This window comes from Vombatus ursinus, unplaced genomic scaffold, assembly GCF_900497805.2.
Source record: "Vombatus ursinus unplaced genomic scaffold, bare-nosed wombat genome assembly UNPS02014798.1, whole genome shotgun sequence".
Lineage (NCBI taxonomy): Eukaryota > Metazoa > Chordata > Mammalia > Diprotodontia > Vombatidae > Vombatus > Vombatus ursinus.
This window is the reverse complement of record NW_020954576.1, coordinates 54,382,441-54,397,983: the sequence shown is the minus strand read 5'-3', so window position 1 is coordinate 54,397,983 and position 15,543 is coordinate 54,382,441. Positions and strand designations below refer to the sequence as shown.

Here is a 15,543-nt window from a genome sequence, read left to right as displayed (position 1 = left end):
TTCTGAGTAAATACTGTCCACTGCTCAAAAGGCAAGGAAAAGTGTATCTCCCAGTCCAAAAAAAGTACAGCTGGAAAATCCAAACATTGCCTCCAAAAATATTCACAGGGCATATACACAATTCAAAATCACAGAGCAGTCCTTGATTACCTACTTATTTTAATGTGAATAGGATTATGGCCTGTCCTCAGATATAAATGTAGGATATAGGTGGGGATTCTCCAATTAATAGTAATGTAAACATACCAGGAACAGACTCATCTGGATTCCTGAGACAAACTGAATTCTACTCAATAAAGGAAGCACAAAAGGTAAACTGCAATAGGGAAAGTACCCAAGTAAAATTGAGTTTTGTCAAAAAGTGGAAGGATTAGAATTTTACTCAGATAATATAGTCAAAAATGAAAGGTCATCAGTAAAAGGAAAGTCAACAGCCACTGAGGAGAAAAGATGACAATAGATAAGAAGACAGCTGTCAATAAGTAATGAGGAATTCTACAAATAACTGAAACACTGGGGGAAAGTAAAAGAACCTGGGTAGATTTTATTCAAGTTAGACAAAGAAGGTGGGCCCTTTTTATTAAAACCATAAGCTTGAAATATGCATAAAAGAAAAGCCGATGAAATGAAACAAGCTAAAACAGGGGGAAATGGTTGGAAATATTTATCTTAAATATAGGTAGAAACCAAAAAATAAGTCCTGAAGATGATTTATTTGGCACAAGAAATCCTTACTGACATCTATATAGTCGGAACCTGAAACACAGCATCTGTGTCCCAGATAATAGAACCAAAAGAACAGTATTATTACTAGCAGAAATGAAGAGAATTCCCTACTGATAACTGTTCAACATTATAATAGAGGGCATCACAAAGAAAAAATTATGAATAAAAACCCAATCTAATCACACTATCCTGAGGAACCTGGAGGAAAATAATTTAATTTTCCTTGGGCCAAATACTCAAGACTGAAAACTGCTGGATGGATAAAAAGTATTTTTATGTCTTTAACATTATTTTCCCCATACTTTTATAACTTTAGTAATATGATTCAGTTAAAAATGTATTAAGAATTTAGCACCAAAGAGAGAATGGTTTAACTATATAATCTTCCATTTATAATATTGTAAATATTCTTTAGGGTAGTGTGGAAAAGAAGGTCCATGTGGTTCATTAGGAAGAATGCCACAAGGCGAAATATATATACAATATTTAAATATATTCTTTAAAAACAAAGTTAAAAGTACCCCCTCTGAAAGAAAAATCTGGTTTCTTATTTCAATGGACTCATAGCTTCAACTGGTTCATATTATTAAAATGGATAAAACTCATCTTAAGAAAGGAATAGTAAGCCTTTGCTAGTTTCTATATTTTTTCATGCACCTAAATTCATAAGCTATCTTGGAATGCTATACAAAGAATGAATTTGTCTTGGTATTTTGAAGTTCGCGGGGGTAGTGATAGACCTGTGATTGTATTGCTATAGAAAATTCTCAGTAAGAAAACAACTTCTACACCAGAGCAGATCAGTACCTATTCTGCAACTTACAGTCTTGGAGAAGAACTGCCTTGGGCACTAAGAAGTTAAGCTATTTGCCCTGGGTCAAAAAGCAAGAATATTTTAAGTCCCATGAGTCAGAACTTGAACCCATATCTTCCTGACTGTGAATCCAGCTATTTATCTACTATGGCATGATGCCTTACAACATAATTATGATGGTTAAAAAAAAAAACAAGAACGAATGTAAAATGCCACTCTCTTTAGAAACCTCTAATCTGGAATTGTAAATTGGTTCAACTCTGGAAAACAATTTAAAATTATGTGAAAAAAATAGAATTTATATAGCACTTTAAGGTTTGCAAAGGGCTTTACATATATTATCTTATTTTAACTTCACAACAACCATGGGAAGTAGGTGCTCTTATTACCTCCATTTTACAGATGAGGAAATGAAGCAGACATTTAAGTGACTTGCTGTGGGTCACACAGTTAGTGTCCAAGGCAAGATTCAAAGCCATATCCTTTGACCCACAGATTCTACTCCTTGACATACACTACAATGATAGAAAGAAAGGTTCCATATATAACAAAATATTCAAAGCAGAACTATTTGTGGAAGTGAAGAGCTGAAAACAAAGTATGTGTCCATCAATTAAGGGAGTAGCTAAACACCTTATGGCATAAGAATGCAATGTAATAATACTGTACCATAAGAAATGACAATTACAAGGAATTCAAAGAAACATGAGAAGACTTAAATGAAAATGACGCAATGAAGTAAGCAGAACCAAGAGAGCAGTATGACTACAATGTAGTCTACAATGACAACAATGTAAAAGAAAAAAAAAACAAAAAAATGAAAACTCAACACTAAGTAATTATAATGACCAAGCTTGGCTCCAGAGAAGAAATGAAAAAATGTACTCCTTTCACTGCAAGAGGGAAGGGCCCATAAGTACAGAATGTTGTATTACTGAACTGATTTTTGGGTTTGAGGTTTGTTTGTTTGTTTGTTTTTTTTAATTTTTGGTACAAGAGAAGTCATAAGGAAAGGGGAAGTTTCAGAAATGAACATGATGTAAAAGCAAAAGATACCAATAAAATGTTTTGCTTGTTTTAAAGAAAGTTCTTACCACACTTCTTGTTTCAAGGTTTTAGTTTTGGAACCCTTGCTAAGTTCACAGCTTCTTATGAATGAGTTTGATGCTGGGATAAAAGCAAGTGCCATAATAAAAACAGCTGTTTCCAATAGCAGGAAAGATACTTACTGAAAGCGATATATTTCATCTGACTTACCAATTAAATGCGCTACAAGAGAGAATGATTCAGATGGTGGTTTTTATACTGTCTTTGCTCTTCCTCTAATTAGGCTCTTTCTCATAAAGCCCAAGTAGGATCATTCACTAGAATGGAATTCCTTTGGAAATTCCCAGAACTGCACTCACCACCACAATCAATTTTCTACTACTCTTCTAGGTACATACGCACTTAACCCATTTATGACTACAAGTTTTTGCATGTCTTATGTACTCCTAGAAGATAAGATACTCTAAATCAGTTCAGATTGTTCAATTACTATCAGTTCAGATTGTTCAATTACTTCTCTGTGGCATAAAAACAGAGGAAAGGAAAACATTTTTCTTCAGCAATACCACTATGCTTTTCCAATGAACATACTTTCTTCAAATAAAAGATGAAAATTTAATCCTAATTTCACTCCTGATAGACAAAAAATTATGTTCACCACTAAATGCACAAAACAATATTTACAAAAGAAACAAGCTGCAGTAATAACCCATTCTTTGCTTATTCTAGTATTTGTAGAAATGGGTGATGGACATTGTTCTTATTTCAGCAGATTATTTAAAAACCTGGTTTGCATGGCTTTTATTTGCTACCAGAAATTGATACTGTTGTAAAGAAGAGATGAACATCTTACATTGCTGTTCAGAAACTCATTCCCACTGTATCTGATGTGTGGTAATGATAATAACAATGGCAATAATGATAATAGCTAGGATTTATATGGCACCTTAAGGTTTGCAAAATAATCTAAGTTTATTTTATTTTATTTTATTTTTTTTTAGTGAGGCAATTGGGGTTAAGTGACTTTCCCAGAGTCACACAGCTAGTGAGTTTTTATGTGTCTGAGGCCGCATTTGAACCCAGGTCCTCCTGACTCCACAGCCAGTGCTCTATCCACTGCGCCGCCTAGCTGCCCCATTTAATGTAAGTTTAGGAAACACAAACGAATTAAATAACCACCCAAGTTACTCGTTAGGCTTGGATAAAATTAGGCAATTTTATATGACTTTTGTGTTATGATTTCATTTGGATAATTTGGTTTTATGTTGTTGGCATGACATTTTAAAAAAACACCACCACTCCCTATAATATTGACATTCAAGTGATTTCACCCTTCACTTAAAAGTGATCATTTAAATCATTTAAAAGTGACTCTGGAAGAGGTTTCCAAAGTGGGTGATACCACCCCCTGGGAGGTACAAGAATGATCCAGGGGACAGCAGTAGCTTCAAAAATTGGGAGGCACTGAATTAAAATAAGGGCGTGGAAGCATAAGGAAAGAAGAAAAGATAAAAAAATTTTGAAAAACCATTCATACATGTTTCATCTGTTGTGTAACAGTTAAACTTGTAGTGATTATGTTATTTTCCAAATACACAAAATGCAAGTTATAACCAATGAGTGGTCAAGTCTACCAAAAGGTCTTAACAAGCAAGTGTTGGCAGGCGAGTGTGTCACACATTGTTGAGAAGTCCAGCACACATCAGCAGGAATATATGCATGTTATAAACAATGACTTGTTTATAATATGATACTAAATGGTTACATGACGTAACACCGTGTCATCAAAATTTCAATGCAAGGAAAAAACCCACAAATTTATAATAAATTACTAAATTTAAGGTATATCATTTTAAAAAAATATTTTTTAAATGATGTAAATTTTTTAAAAAACTGCTAAAGGATTAAAGAAAATACATTTCTAGGGAGGTACTGAGTAATTTTTTTTTAAAAAAGGGGGCGATAGGCCAAATAAGTTTGGGAATCTCTGCTCTAGAGCCTTAGTTTGTTTCATACCAAAAATGCCTAAAAGATGTATCATGCTATTTTCCAATCTATAAAATGGGAAAAGGAAGACACCTAATTAAATAGAATTGATTCAGGCTACTGGAAAGAGCTATTGTAACCGTCCCTAACCTTGTTTTGTGCCCACTCATTCTTGCTACCACCAGAATACATCTGGTGCACAAAATTTACCAAATACTTACGTTACTACTGTATTCTACTTGGGACAAATCCATTTGTTTCCAATAAAACTGCCAATGAACCTTCTCTGCCTTTACTTATACTAGCTGATAAAACACGGCTCATATCAATTTATACACTTTTACATAACATATCTATAATACACTAATGAGCAGCCAGTGAGTCAAGCAACAATTTATTGAGTGCTTACTATGTGTCAGATCGTATGATGAACACTGCGGACACAAAGAAAGGTAACAAGGAGTCTTCATGGAGCTCACATTCTAATGGGGAAAGACAATATACAAACTACTATATGTATAAAAGATATACACAGGGTAAACTGGAAGTAATTTCAGAAGGAAGGCAGTAATATTCACTAGTTTACAAGAATCAAGTCATGCTTCATTCAGTAGTATAAAAAACATGGACTTTATAACCTGTTAGAGATAGGCAATAGACTGATTTAAAGAAAAAAAAAGTCAGAAGCACACAAATGTTTGAATTGAGAAGTTTTAAGACTTCTTTTCAAGGCTAATTTAGAACAGAAAGACATCAGCTGATGTAGCTAATAATTTTTAATAATAAGCTGAATAACTACTAAGAGTAAGCAGCTATAACAACATGAAGGAAACAGAGATAGAAAAATCAGTTGATTCTTGATCACAGATGGCCAGAGTTGCTTTTCCAAACATTTTCTCTCTTCAAGGTTGCTTGAAAACTTCCCATGAGGTGGAACCCATCATCTCTTTAGGCATCCCATTCTACTTTTGGTCAACTCTTACTGACAGGAAGTTTTTCTTAATATTTAACCGACTTCTTTGCAGTTTCTACCCATTATACCAGACTCCACCCTCTAGAGCCAAACAGAACAAGTCTAATACCTCCTCCTCAAGACAGACCTTCAAATACCTGAAGACAGCTATCATGTCCCCTCTTAAGTTTCCTCTTCTTCAGGCTAATCCAGGGGTGGGCAACCTGTGGTCTTGAGGCCACATGTGGCCTTCTAGGTCCTTGGGTGCAGCCTTTTGACTAAGTCCAAGTTTTACAGAACAAATCCTTTTATTAAGGGCATTTGTTCTGAGAAGTTTGGATTCAGTCGAAGGGCCACGCTTGAGGACCTAAAGGGCCACATGTGGTCTCGAGGCTGCAGGTTTCCCACTCCTGGGCTAATCATTCCAGTTACTACAACTGATCTTTATTTGTCATGGTTTCAAGAACCTTCATCATTCTGGTTGGCCTCCTCTGGACATCATACAGCTTATCAATACCCCTTATTAAATCACAGTGTTCAGAATAGAACAAAATTCTCCAGATGAGGTCTGACAAAAGCAAAGTACAAACTATCACTTCCCTGGTCCTGAAAGCTATACCTCTCTTAATGCAGCTCAAGATTGCATTAGCTTTTTTTGACAGTTATATCACACTACTGACATATTTAGCTAGCAGTCCTCTAAAACCCTCATATCTTTCAAAAGTACTGCCTAACCATGGCCTTCTCCATCTTACACTTTTGAACTTTTATTTGTATCCAACCACAATGTTTTACATTTTATTCCTATGGATTTCATCTTATTAGTTTCATCCCAATGTTCTAACTTGTCAAGATCTTTTTAGATCAGCTTTGTTAGACACTGTTAGGTATTTCTCCCAAATTTGTGTCATGTGCAAATTTGGTGACTACATCTGTATCTTTATCCAAGTCACTGATTCAAGCAAATAAGGCCTGGCAAAAATCCCCAGAGTACTTCAATGTAGACCTCTTGCTATGCTGACACTAACCCATTAACAACTACTCTTTGAGTCCAATTTATCCATGTTCCCCACAAGTATAAGATGCTTTATCAAGAGCTTTGCTAAATATGGGTAAACTATATCCACAGCACTATAGTAATCTAAAAGTTTAGCAATTTTGTCAAAAAAGGAAATGAGGTTAGTCTAGAATGACCTGTTCTTGATGAAGCCATATTGAATTTCCCTATCTAGATGTTTACCAGCCATCTCTTTAATTATCTATTCTAGAATTTCCCCAGGAATTTAAGTCAAGTAGAGTATACCATACTTTGAAGTCTGTTCTTATCTTTTTTGAAATTGGGATAACATTTGCCCTTTCTCTTGTGTCACCTCTCGTTTTCCATAATCTTTCAAATATCAGTGACAGCCAGTTCTTTCAGGGACAAGAATAATCTGGGCCAGATAATTTTAATTCATAAAAAGCAGCTAAGTGGTCTCTTAATATCTTTCTACTTATCTCAGGCATCAACTCCCACTTCATGTATTCAATCAGTTGCCAAAGCCCTTCATTTCCATCTCCACATCTCTTGCATCGATACCCTGGTTCACAACTTACACAGCCACCACCTTAGTTCAGGCGCCTTCATACCTCTCACCAGGACTCCTAAGTGATCTCCCTGCATTACCTCTGTCCCCACCCAGTTATCAAAGTGATTTTCCTAAAGTTCAGCTCTGACCATGTACCTGCCCTACGCAATAAACCTTAGTGTCTCCCTATTGCCTCCTTTGTTTGGTGTTTCTATCCACTGATGACTTGACACCAATTTATCTTTCTAGTCTTGTTTTATCTACCTATCTATATCCCTCCTTCTTGCACCCTATGGCTCAACCAAACTACCTTTTGCTGTTTCTTACATGACACACATAACTCCTAGTGCCTGGAATATGATCCTTCCCCTTTAATGTGCAGAACCTCTTACCTCCTCTGATATTTAGCTCAAGCCACACCTTTTTCAGCAAGGGCTCTTAATCTGGGGTCTGTAAACACAGTCTTTAAAAATTTTTTGATCATTATTTTAGTATAATTGGTTTCCTTTATAATCCTATACATTGTACTTTATGGATTTAAAAATAACATTCTGAGAAGAGGCCCACAAGCTTCACCACACTGCCAAAGGGGCCCACATTACAAAACAGGGTAAGAAATCTGTTCTATAGCAAGCCTTGACCTCCTCCTCAATATGCCCCTCCACTGTTAGCTACTAGTACTTCTCATCTCAAAATCATGATGCATTTATTTTTCATATACTTGTATATGTGTACATATGAGCTCTTCTAATAGAAAGTAAGCTCCTTGAGAGAAGAGACTGTTTCATTTTAATCTCTGTTATCTCCACTGCCTAGCACAATGCCTGGCATACGCCGGATATACAGGTTGGAGTCATCTGTAGAGTGATGACTAATAAGATGAAATCTTTTTAGTATGTGGCATATTCTGGCATCTCAAGGCTATTTTTGAATCCTGATTCTGATTATCCAGTATATTACATATTCCTCCAACTTTGTGTCATCTGAAAGTTTGGACATTTATGCCTTTATTCATTCAAGTCACACATAAAAAGTTAAACAGATAGTAATATTGTAAAATATTTGCCAGTTGGTTTGATATTTAAACTAAAGACAAAAGATTGTCTTTTCCTGCCCCCAAGAAGCTTACATTCTAATAGAGAGAAAACACATTCATTGGAGGGGGAGCTATAGGATAAATGAATTATGTGCTCTTTGCAAAATCCAGGGCAATATTTACTTGATCACAGTTCTCAAAGCAAGAGGTAAAAAAGTTGGGGAAGGAAAGGAGTACATATTTATGCTGCATTGTCAGCTAAATGTAATGAGCTCTCACCAAATAACATGGCACAAGAATACTACTACCAATAATTATAATAATGGGTCCTGACAATGATAAGGAAAGATAATTTTATACATGTAAGAATGTGGTTTTTCTTTTCATTACATTATTTCCCAAATATAATACAAGATTATTTTTTCTTTTCCACTAGAATAGCTCTTATTTTCCAAGTATATAAAAAGCATGAAAACCAGAAATATCAATATGATATTCACTCATTTGTTTCTTGGCTCTGAGGAGCATGTTCTAGAGCTTCTACTTGTTCACGCAATGCTTTCTTCCTCTTTTACTCCAAATAATTATTTCTACCCATTTCCTTGAAGAAATTTCCTAATCATTACAAATATATTCTTCAGAAAAATTTTTGCTTCAGTTTTATGAAGATTGAAACATTTTATAGTTAAACAAACTTTTGGAGATTTTCAAAGTGAAGGAATGCTCACCCTCAAAAACAAAGAGAACAGTAATAACAGAAGCTCATTGTAAGTGTTTAAAAGCCACAGATATATTTAACTCAGAGTACTACTCAAATCATCAGATTTCTGAATTACCACAATTTGGTTCTGGAGGACCTCTCAGTAAAGAGTTAAGGACAATAGAATGGAACACTGAATATGCTGTCAGACAAGGTCTTACTTAGCTTTTTATGTTGTTGTTTCAAGGCAAGAGTCAGGGGAAGGGACAAGGAGATCTATTAGCAAGTGACTGGTATAAAAAAAAACAAAAACAAAAGAAATCAATAACTTGCTAAAAACTAGATTACTGGTATAAAAGTTAAAATTATTGTGACTGATAAAAAAAACTTCCATACATATAATCAACCTATAGATGGCTGTATCTAAAGAGAATAAAGATAACTTCTTTGAAAAAGTTATCAAGTTATTTCCTCATTCAATAAACTTGAGTGGCTCCTTATTGTCCACAAGACAAAATACAAAACCCTTCCTTTATTTCCAGTCTTCTTATATGTTATGATCCAGTGACACTGGCTTCCAAGACATCCCTAGAATTAGGCACTTCATCTCCAGACTATGCATTTTCACTGGCTGTTCTCTATACTTACACTGCTCTTTTTCTTTGTCTCCGCGTCTTGGCTACCTTCAACTCTAAGCTAAAATACCACCTTCTTGAAGTCTTTCCTGATCCTTCTTTATCTTAGTGTCTTTCTTCTGAGACTACCCTCAATTTATCCTACATATGCCTTATTTGCTTAGTTGTTTGCTATGTTGTTTCCCTCCATTAGACTCTTAAGTTCCTTGAAGGCAGGAGTTGTTTTTGCCTATCTCTGTTTCTTCAGTGCTTAGCATACTGCTTGGCACACAACAGACATTTAATAAATGCTTGCTGACTTAACTAAAACCAAAATAACATGTCAACAATTCCATGACTGCATGGATTAAATCCCATAAATAACATGTTTTTTGAGGAAGTAGTATCTTTCTTTTTTAACTTCTTTTTATCATGTGAACATATATGAGTGTTACAAACTGCTTTTCAGAAACTGTTCAATAGTCTTTTCTATAATTATAATCTATGAAAATTAATGTTTATGAAATTTAATGTTTTGATTTATTGATAGATTTTTCTTTGTTTATATTTTTACAAAAGGATATGAAATGCCAACAATGAATTTTTCTCATAGGACACAACACATGCTAGCATTTCAACAATTCTGATTTTGTTAGTATATTACTCCCTTTCCTGATACAAACAGCTCAAGCTATGGCTTATTAAAAAAGAGTTGCTGAAGCTGAAAAAATTCACTGCCTAGTGGCCAGCCACATAATGAAACTCTCTGGGTTTAGCTCAGCTGGTCCTCAGACAACAGACATAAGATCCATCATTGGACCTGCATTCAAACATTTTGATAGGACTTATCACCAGTGCTTATATTTAGCTGGCATAGCCTTTGAGAATTGAGGGTTAACTCCACACCACAATAAGCACTGGAGAAGTACTTCAGTGAAGGGCTGAAATCTACAAATTTTAGATGAATATTTATTAAGCATCTTGCATAGTTCATAACAAAAAAAGTATCATGTGGTATTATACAAAGAGGAAGAATCACTTTCCCTTTCTTTCATGATTTTAGTTTCATCTGGTTACCACCTTTTCTCACAAACACAAAAAATATTATAGTGGGATCATGTAGATTCATGTTCTTATTTCAAGTATGAATACAGTATTAAAAATGAGATCCAAAAACACAAAGAATAACTTTAATTATCCAAACATCATTAACACCCAATGGCAATGAACTTTTTCTGAAAGGTAGCACATAGGAAAACAACCCTCTTACCTGTCAATGTTTGCAGCGCCCTTTCACTGGAAGGCAAAGTTTCCTTTCTGAGAGGCCGATTTAGTGAAGTGTCCTGTGCAGTAAAGAGTCCTGGGCTGTCAGTCAATTTCTTCCGGCCACTCGTGTTAGTAGAGTTTGATACTCTGCAGCTGCCTATTGCACTTGTGAAAAGGTTTGTGTGTTCATCACTGCTGGCTGGCTCAGAGCTGGGTGTGAAACCTCCCAGGGACAACCCTGGAGATGTTTCTGAACAGTCAATCTGTAAAGGTGTCTGCAACCCCAATGCCAACGAACTGGAATCTGAAGGCTCTCGGTGGACCCACTGCTCCTCTCGGCTTAATAAGCTTTTTGATGGGGACAGATGAGGGCAGGACATGTGACAACGATGCTTCTCTTTGTGTTTATATCGTTCCCCAACAGCATCCTTGCCAAACCGGTAGCGCTTCAAGGATTCCAGAACAGTTCTGGAAGAGCTATTGGTAGCTAAAGTGTCCATGGAAACCTGGGGTTGCTCAGAAGAACGGTGCTCTCTATGTTTGTGCCGGTGCCGGTGTTTGTGCTCCACCATCCAACCATAAGCCATCTCAGGAGGGACACTGGGGTAGGTGCTCATAGAGAGAAGGGGTGTCCTGCTTGTTGTAAGAAAGGCCTCCTGACGAAGCAGTTTATGTTTCTTCTTGTGGTATTTGGCAGGATTGAGAAGCAAATGACCAGCATGCATGTAAGAAGGAGGTGGCAAAGGAGTGGTGAAAGAAGGTGAGGGAGGTGGTGGATAAAGAGTTGGAGGGTACCTTCCATAGTATCCTAATCCTATGGGAGCAGCTGCAAGTGGAGAGGGAGAATAAGGCATGCCATAAGAGGGGTAAAACCCAGTACTAGAGAGAGGGAAACTAAGGCTATGCATAAAAGGCATTTCAGCCATTGCTTCCCTCATCTTGGGGGGCCTCCCTCTTTTTTTCTTTAAGTCAGGTTTTCTAATGTAGTGCAAAGGGTCTAAGGGAAAAGTGGGGTGCGTATAGAAACTGTTAAAGTTAATTCGAAAAATAGTGGGTAGGAGATCACGGGGGATAAAATGATGACTTCGATGAGTGATCCGAATTTCACTTAAACGACTTATTAGTTCCTCCAACTCAGCAAGGAAGTCTGGATCCTGTCTGTTTCGTAGCTGGGGATACTTCTTTTTCCGTTTTCGCTTCTGTCTTTTCATTTTGTCATAACTGAGGTAATCATGACTCCTGCGTTTACACTTGTGTTTATGTTTCTCTTTGAGACTACTTAGGACTGTAGAGGTTTCAGGGGGGATGAGAGAAACATGTTCAAAAGAATGTCTTCTCTTTTTCTGCCCACAAAACTTTTCTGCCCTGTCTGATGTGCTATTATTATCTGTTCCAATCCCACTATCACTAGGAATGGTCTCATCACTATGAGACTCACTAATTGGAGAAGGAGTAGCCTCCTTCAAAGAAGTGAGTTCACTCAAGTGAGAAGGAGAATTTGGCAACAAAGTAGGAGGAGATAATCGCCTCCTTCCCTTTGAAGCCTTCTTCATAGCAAGTGTCTGAATCATACTGCCCTGTCTGGAGTGTATATGTAAATATGGCACTGAACTGGGCTCAACAAATCCTGCATCACTGCTGACAGGACTCTGGCCCCCACTGGTCCCAGAAGACTGAGAACAGATGGGGGATGGAAGAACCTCAGAACTACTTGCTGCTGAAGGCAAAAGAGGGGGGAGAATTTGTCCTAATGCTGATCCAGCTGTCTGATGAGCTGTTTTCTCTAGGACAGCCAGACCAGTTGGGCTACTAGTTAAGATGCCATTCAGCACAGCTTTTGGTTTCCGGCCTCGCCTCTTTCCTATATAAATGGTTCCTTTCTTGCTGACATTTATTTGTTGGCCCAGTTTGGAGCCAAATGTGGCAGCAAGTGTTGACACTGTATTGTGGAGTTTGGATTGCACTTTCCCTTTGTTACTTGACTCTACAGAACTTGAGAGAATCTGATTCAGGAGTTTCTTTCTCTTCAAAGTCTTCATCTTATTTATTTTGCGGATAATCGTTTTCATTAATTGGCCATTGTTTCTCTTGCTAATTTTTTTATCAGGTTCCATCTCAAGGTCACTCATACCACAGACACTTGGTTTATGACTGTCATCCGGACCCTGAAGTTGATCTTTTCTTTCAAAGAAGTCACTACTACTTCTATGCTTGTCGCTCTCAGATTCTAGTTTGCTTGGACTTTCAGTGGCCACAAAGGGTGCCACTGATAGCACAGGTGGTTTCATCTTGACCGGTGACCTGATTTGTCTTTTTGGCCTTCCCCTCTTTTTGGGGAAAGGCGATACTGATAGGCTTTGCTTGAAGGAAGGGATTTCAATTTCTGGCTGCAAAATAGGGGGCTCTTGCTCTTCCTTTGACTGTAATGAAAAGACTTTAGAGGCTGGGATTTTTAGGGTCCTTTTAGGGGGACCTTCTAGTTGGGGCATCTCCTTAGTTTTAGGTCTTCCTCTTTTAGGTTTATAAATGTCAGGTAAAAGGTCACCAGACATGCATATACTGGAGGAGAGTTTGTGGGTGGCAAAGGACTTATGAGACTGCTTATCAGTTTCAGTTAACAGGGCAAGAGATGGAGCTGTGCTAGATTTACTCAGCTTTGGCAATCGGCATTTAAGGAAGTCATGCTCCACAAATGAAGATGGCCCAATGTTTTTCATAAACTTGGCTGGCTCGGAATTGCTATTTGACAAAGAGCTACATGAAACATTTTTAAAAAGCTCTGACCTTTCTAATTCTAGCCCTTTCGGAGGCCGGCACGTGTTTCTTGCTACTACTTTAGTCCATCGTGGTTTCCTTCCTTTTCTTTTTTTTAATGGTTTGGACTGCAAACTAGTGCTCAGGCTTTCAGCAACTTGGCAGTGTTTCTCTGATGCAGTTACTGCACCAATCTTCAGAAAGGGTTTACTGCTAAATAAACTAGTGAAACTAACAACTGAGGGGGTAATTGTAGCATGAATACTGGATTCTGAAGCCAGACTTGGCTTTTTTCCTATGGAAGAGCTCATTCTTGGGCTATCTGTGTGAGTAGCTTTTGAATCATTTAACTCTTTATCACTCCCTTTGCAATCAGAGCTCATGCTATGAACCAGAGACCTGTGACCAAGGTTCATATGGGAATTTTCAGAACTGAATTGGGTTTTTCCAATGGATTCAGCAATTCCTTCTATGAGTTCAGTGGAAGGACCTAAATGTAATGGATTAGTAGCCAACTGGGAGGAAGTTCCAGGGGGACTTCTGTTTAAAGGCGTAACAGACATGGCTGGTGAAGGGGAAGGGAGATTACTCTCCCCTATTGCACTAAAGGGAGATTTAGCTGTAGATGCATCAGAAGTACCTCCCATTTGAAAGTCTGGTGAAGTGCAATATACTGGAGGCTGCTTCTCATGCTTTGTAGTTTCAACATAGGTCCCCCTTTCACTGGATAAGAAATTGTCTTGCTGAATGCAAGTTCCTTCATTAAAAATGTCTTTGTCCAAAGTAATGATTTCTTTTCGAATCGAGAACTTTTCTAATATGCTATCTTTATTCTGCCGTATAATAGTCTTCTCAAAAGCTTTGCTGGTGGCACTATCTTTCAGGGATTCAGAAAGCTCCTGACTTTCATGACTACTAGTATTTGTATTGCAAGAAACCTTAAGTGGTTCCTGAGCAGGAAGCAAGGCTTCAGCTTTTAAATTCACAATATCTTTGTTGACCAATCCTGCCACAGGGCAAGCCACCAATTTTTTTGCAGGGTCCTTATTAACCAGTCCCACTGCTGAATTTGTTATAGTCTTCTTCCCACATTCCTTTGCAACCAGTCCAATGGCAGGGCCCAACTTCTTTACAGAATCTTTATTAACAAGTCCAACTACAGTACCAAGTCCCAACTTCTTTCCTGATTCCTTATTCACCAAACCTGGGACTATACCAATTCCCAATTTCTTCCCTGAATCTCTGCTCACCAGTCCCAATGTAGTGATAGTCCCTGGTTTCTTTCCTAAGTCCTTATTTATGAATACTGTTGTAGTACCAGTGCCCAGTTTTTTCCCAGAGTCTTTACTGACCAATCCTACTGCAGCACTAAATATTGGCTTTTTCCCGGGGTCTTTAGTTACCAACCCAACTGCTGTGCTAATTGTTGGTTTCTTCACCAAGTCCTTGTGGATAATTCCTGCCATAGGACCAATGCCTGGCTTCCTCATCAAGTCTTTGCTAACCAATCCTGCTGTAATACCAGCCCCTAGTTTTTTCGGCTTTGTCTTGGAAGACTTGGAAGGTGGACAAGTAGCAATGAGCTGCGCCAATTTTTCTGTCACACTTGTTGCTCCATTAAGTAGTGCTCTGTCCTTTGAGTCAGGATCACGGCTACCAACAAGAGTGGATGGTGCTGATTTAACATAATCTGTCATTTCAGAGTGTAGTGGAGAAAGCTTCTTTGACACAGGATTATTTTCTCCCTGTGAATGAAGGTGGATGCCTTCTTCAGACCGGCATTCAACAACTGTAACATCACTTGCTTTCTTGTAGAGTTTTGAAGGGTCCTAAAAGATGAAAAGAGAAAGGTTTCAGAGAAAGAAAGAAGATAGGAAAATACTTTAAAAGACTATAATAAGGTACATCATATGCTGCCAATACATTTTAGTGAACTTTTACCTACATAAACTTGTACTAAAAAAATACAACTGCTACTATGATCTTTCTTTTTCTCAATTAATAATTAACAGTTGTTCTCTTCACTGAATTTATAACACATGCACGCACAAATATATATGGGCAAACATGTTAAAAACTT

At 37.4% G+C, this 15,543-nt stretch overlaps 1 protein-coding gene across 2 annotated transcripts in view; it reads right to left on the bottom strand.

The window, feature by feature from the left end:
- The window catches only part of ASH1L (ASH1 like histone lysine methyltransferase), a 244,442-nt gene that overhangs the window by 121,079 nt on the left and 107,820 nt on the right, over positions 1–15,543 (bottom strand). For both annotated transcript variants that reach the window (XM_027871093.1, XM_027871092.1), the window contains exon 3: positions 10,714–15,292. In XM_027871093.1, coding sequence (XP_027726894.1) covers positions 10,714–15,292 — 4,579 coding nt within the window. The remainder of the gene's footprint in view (positions 1–10,713; positions 15,293–15,543) is intronic.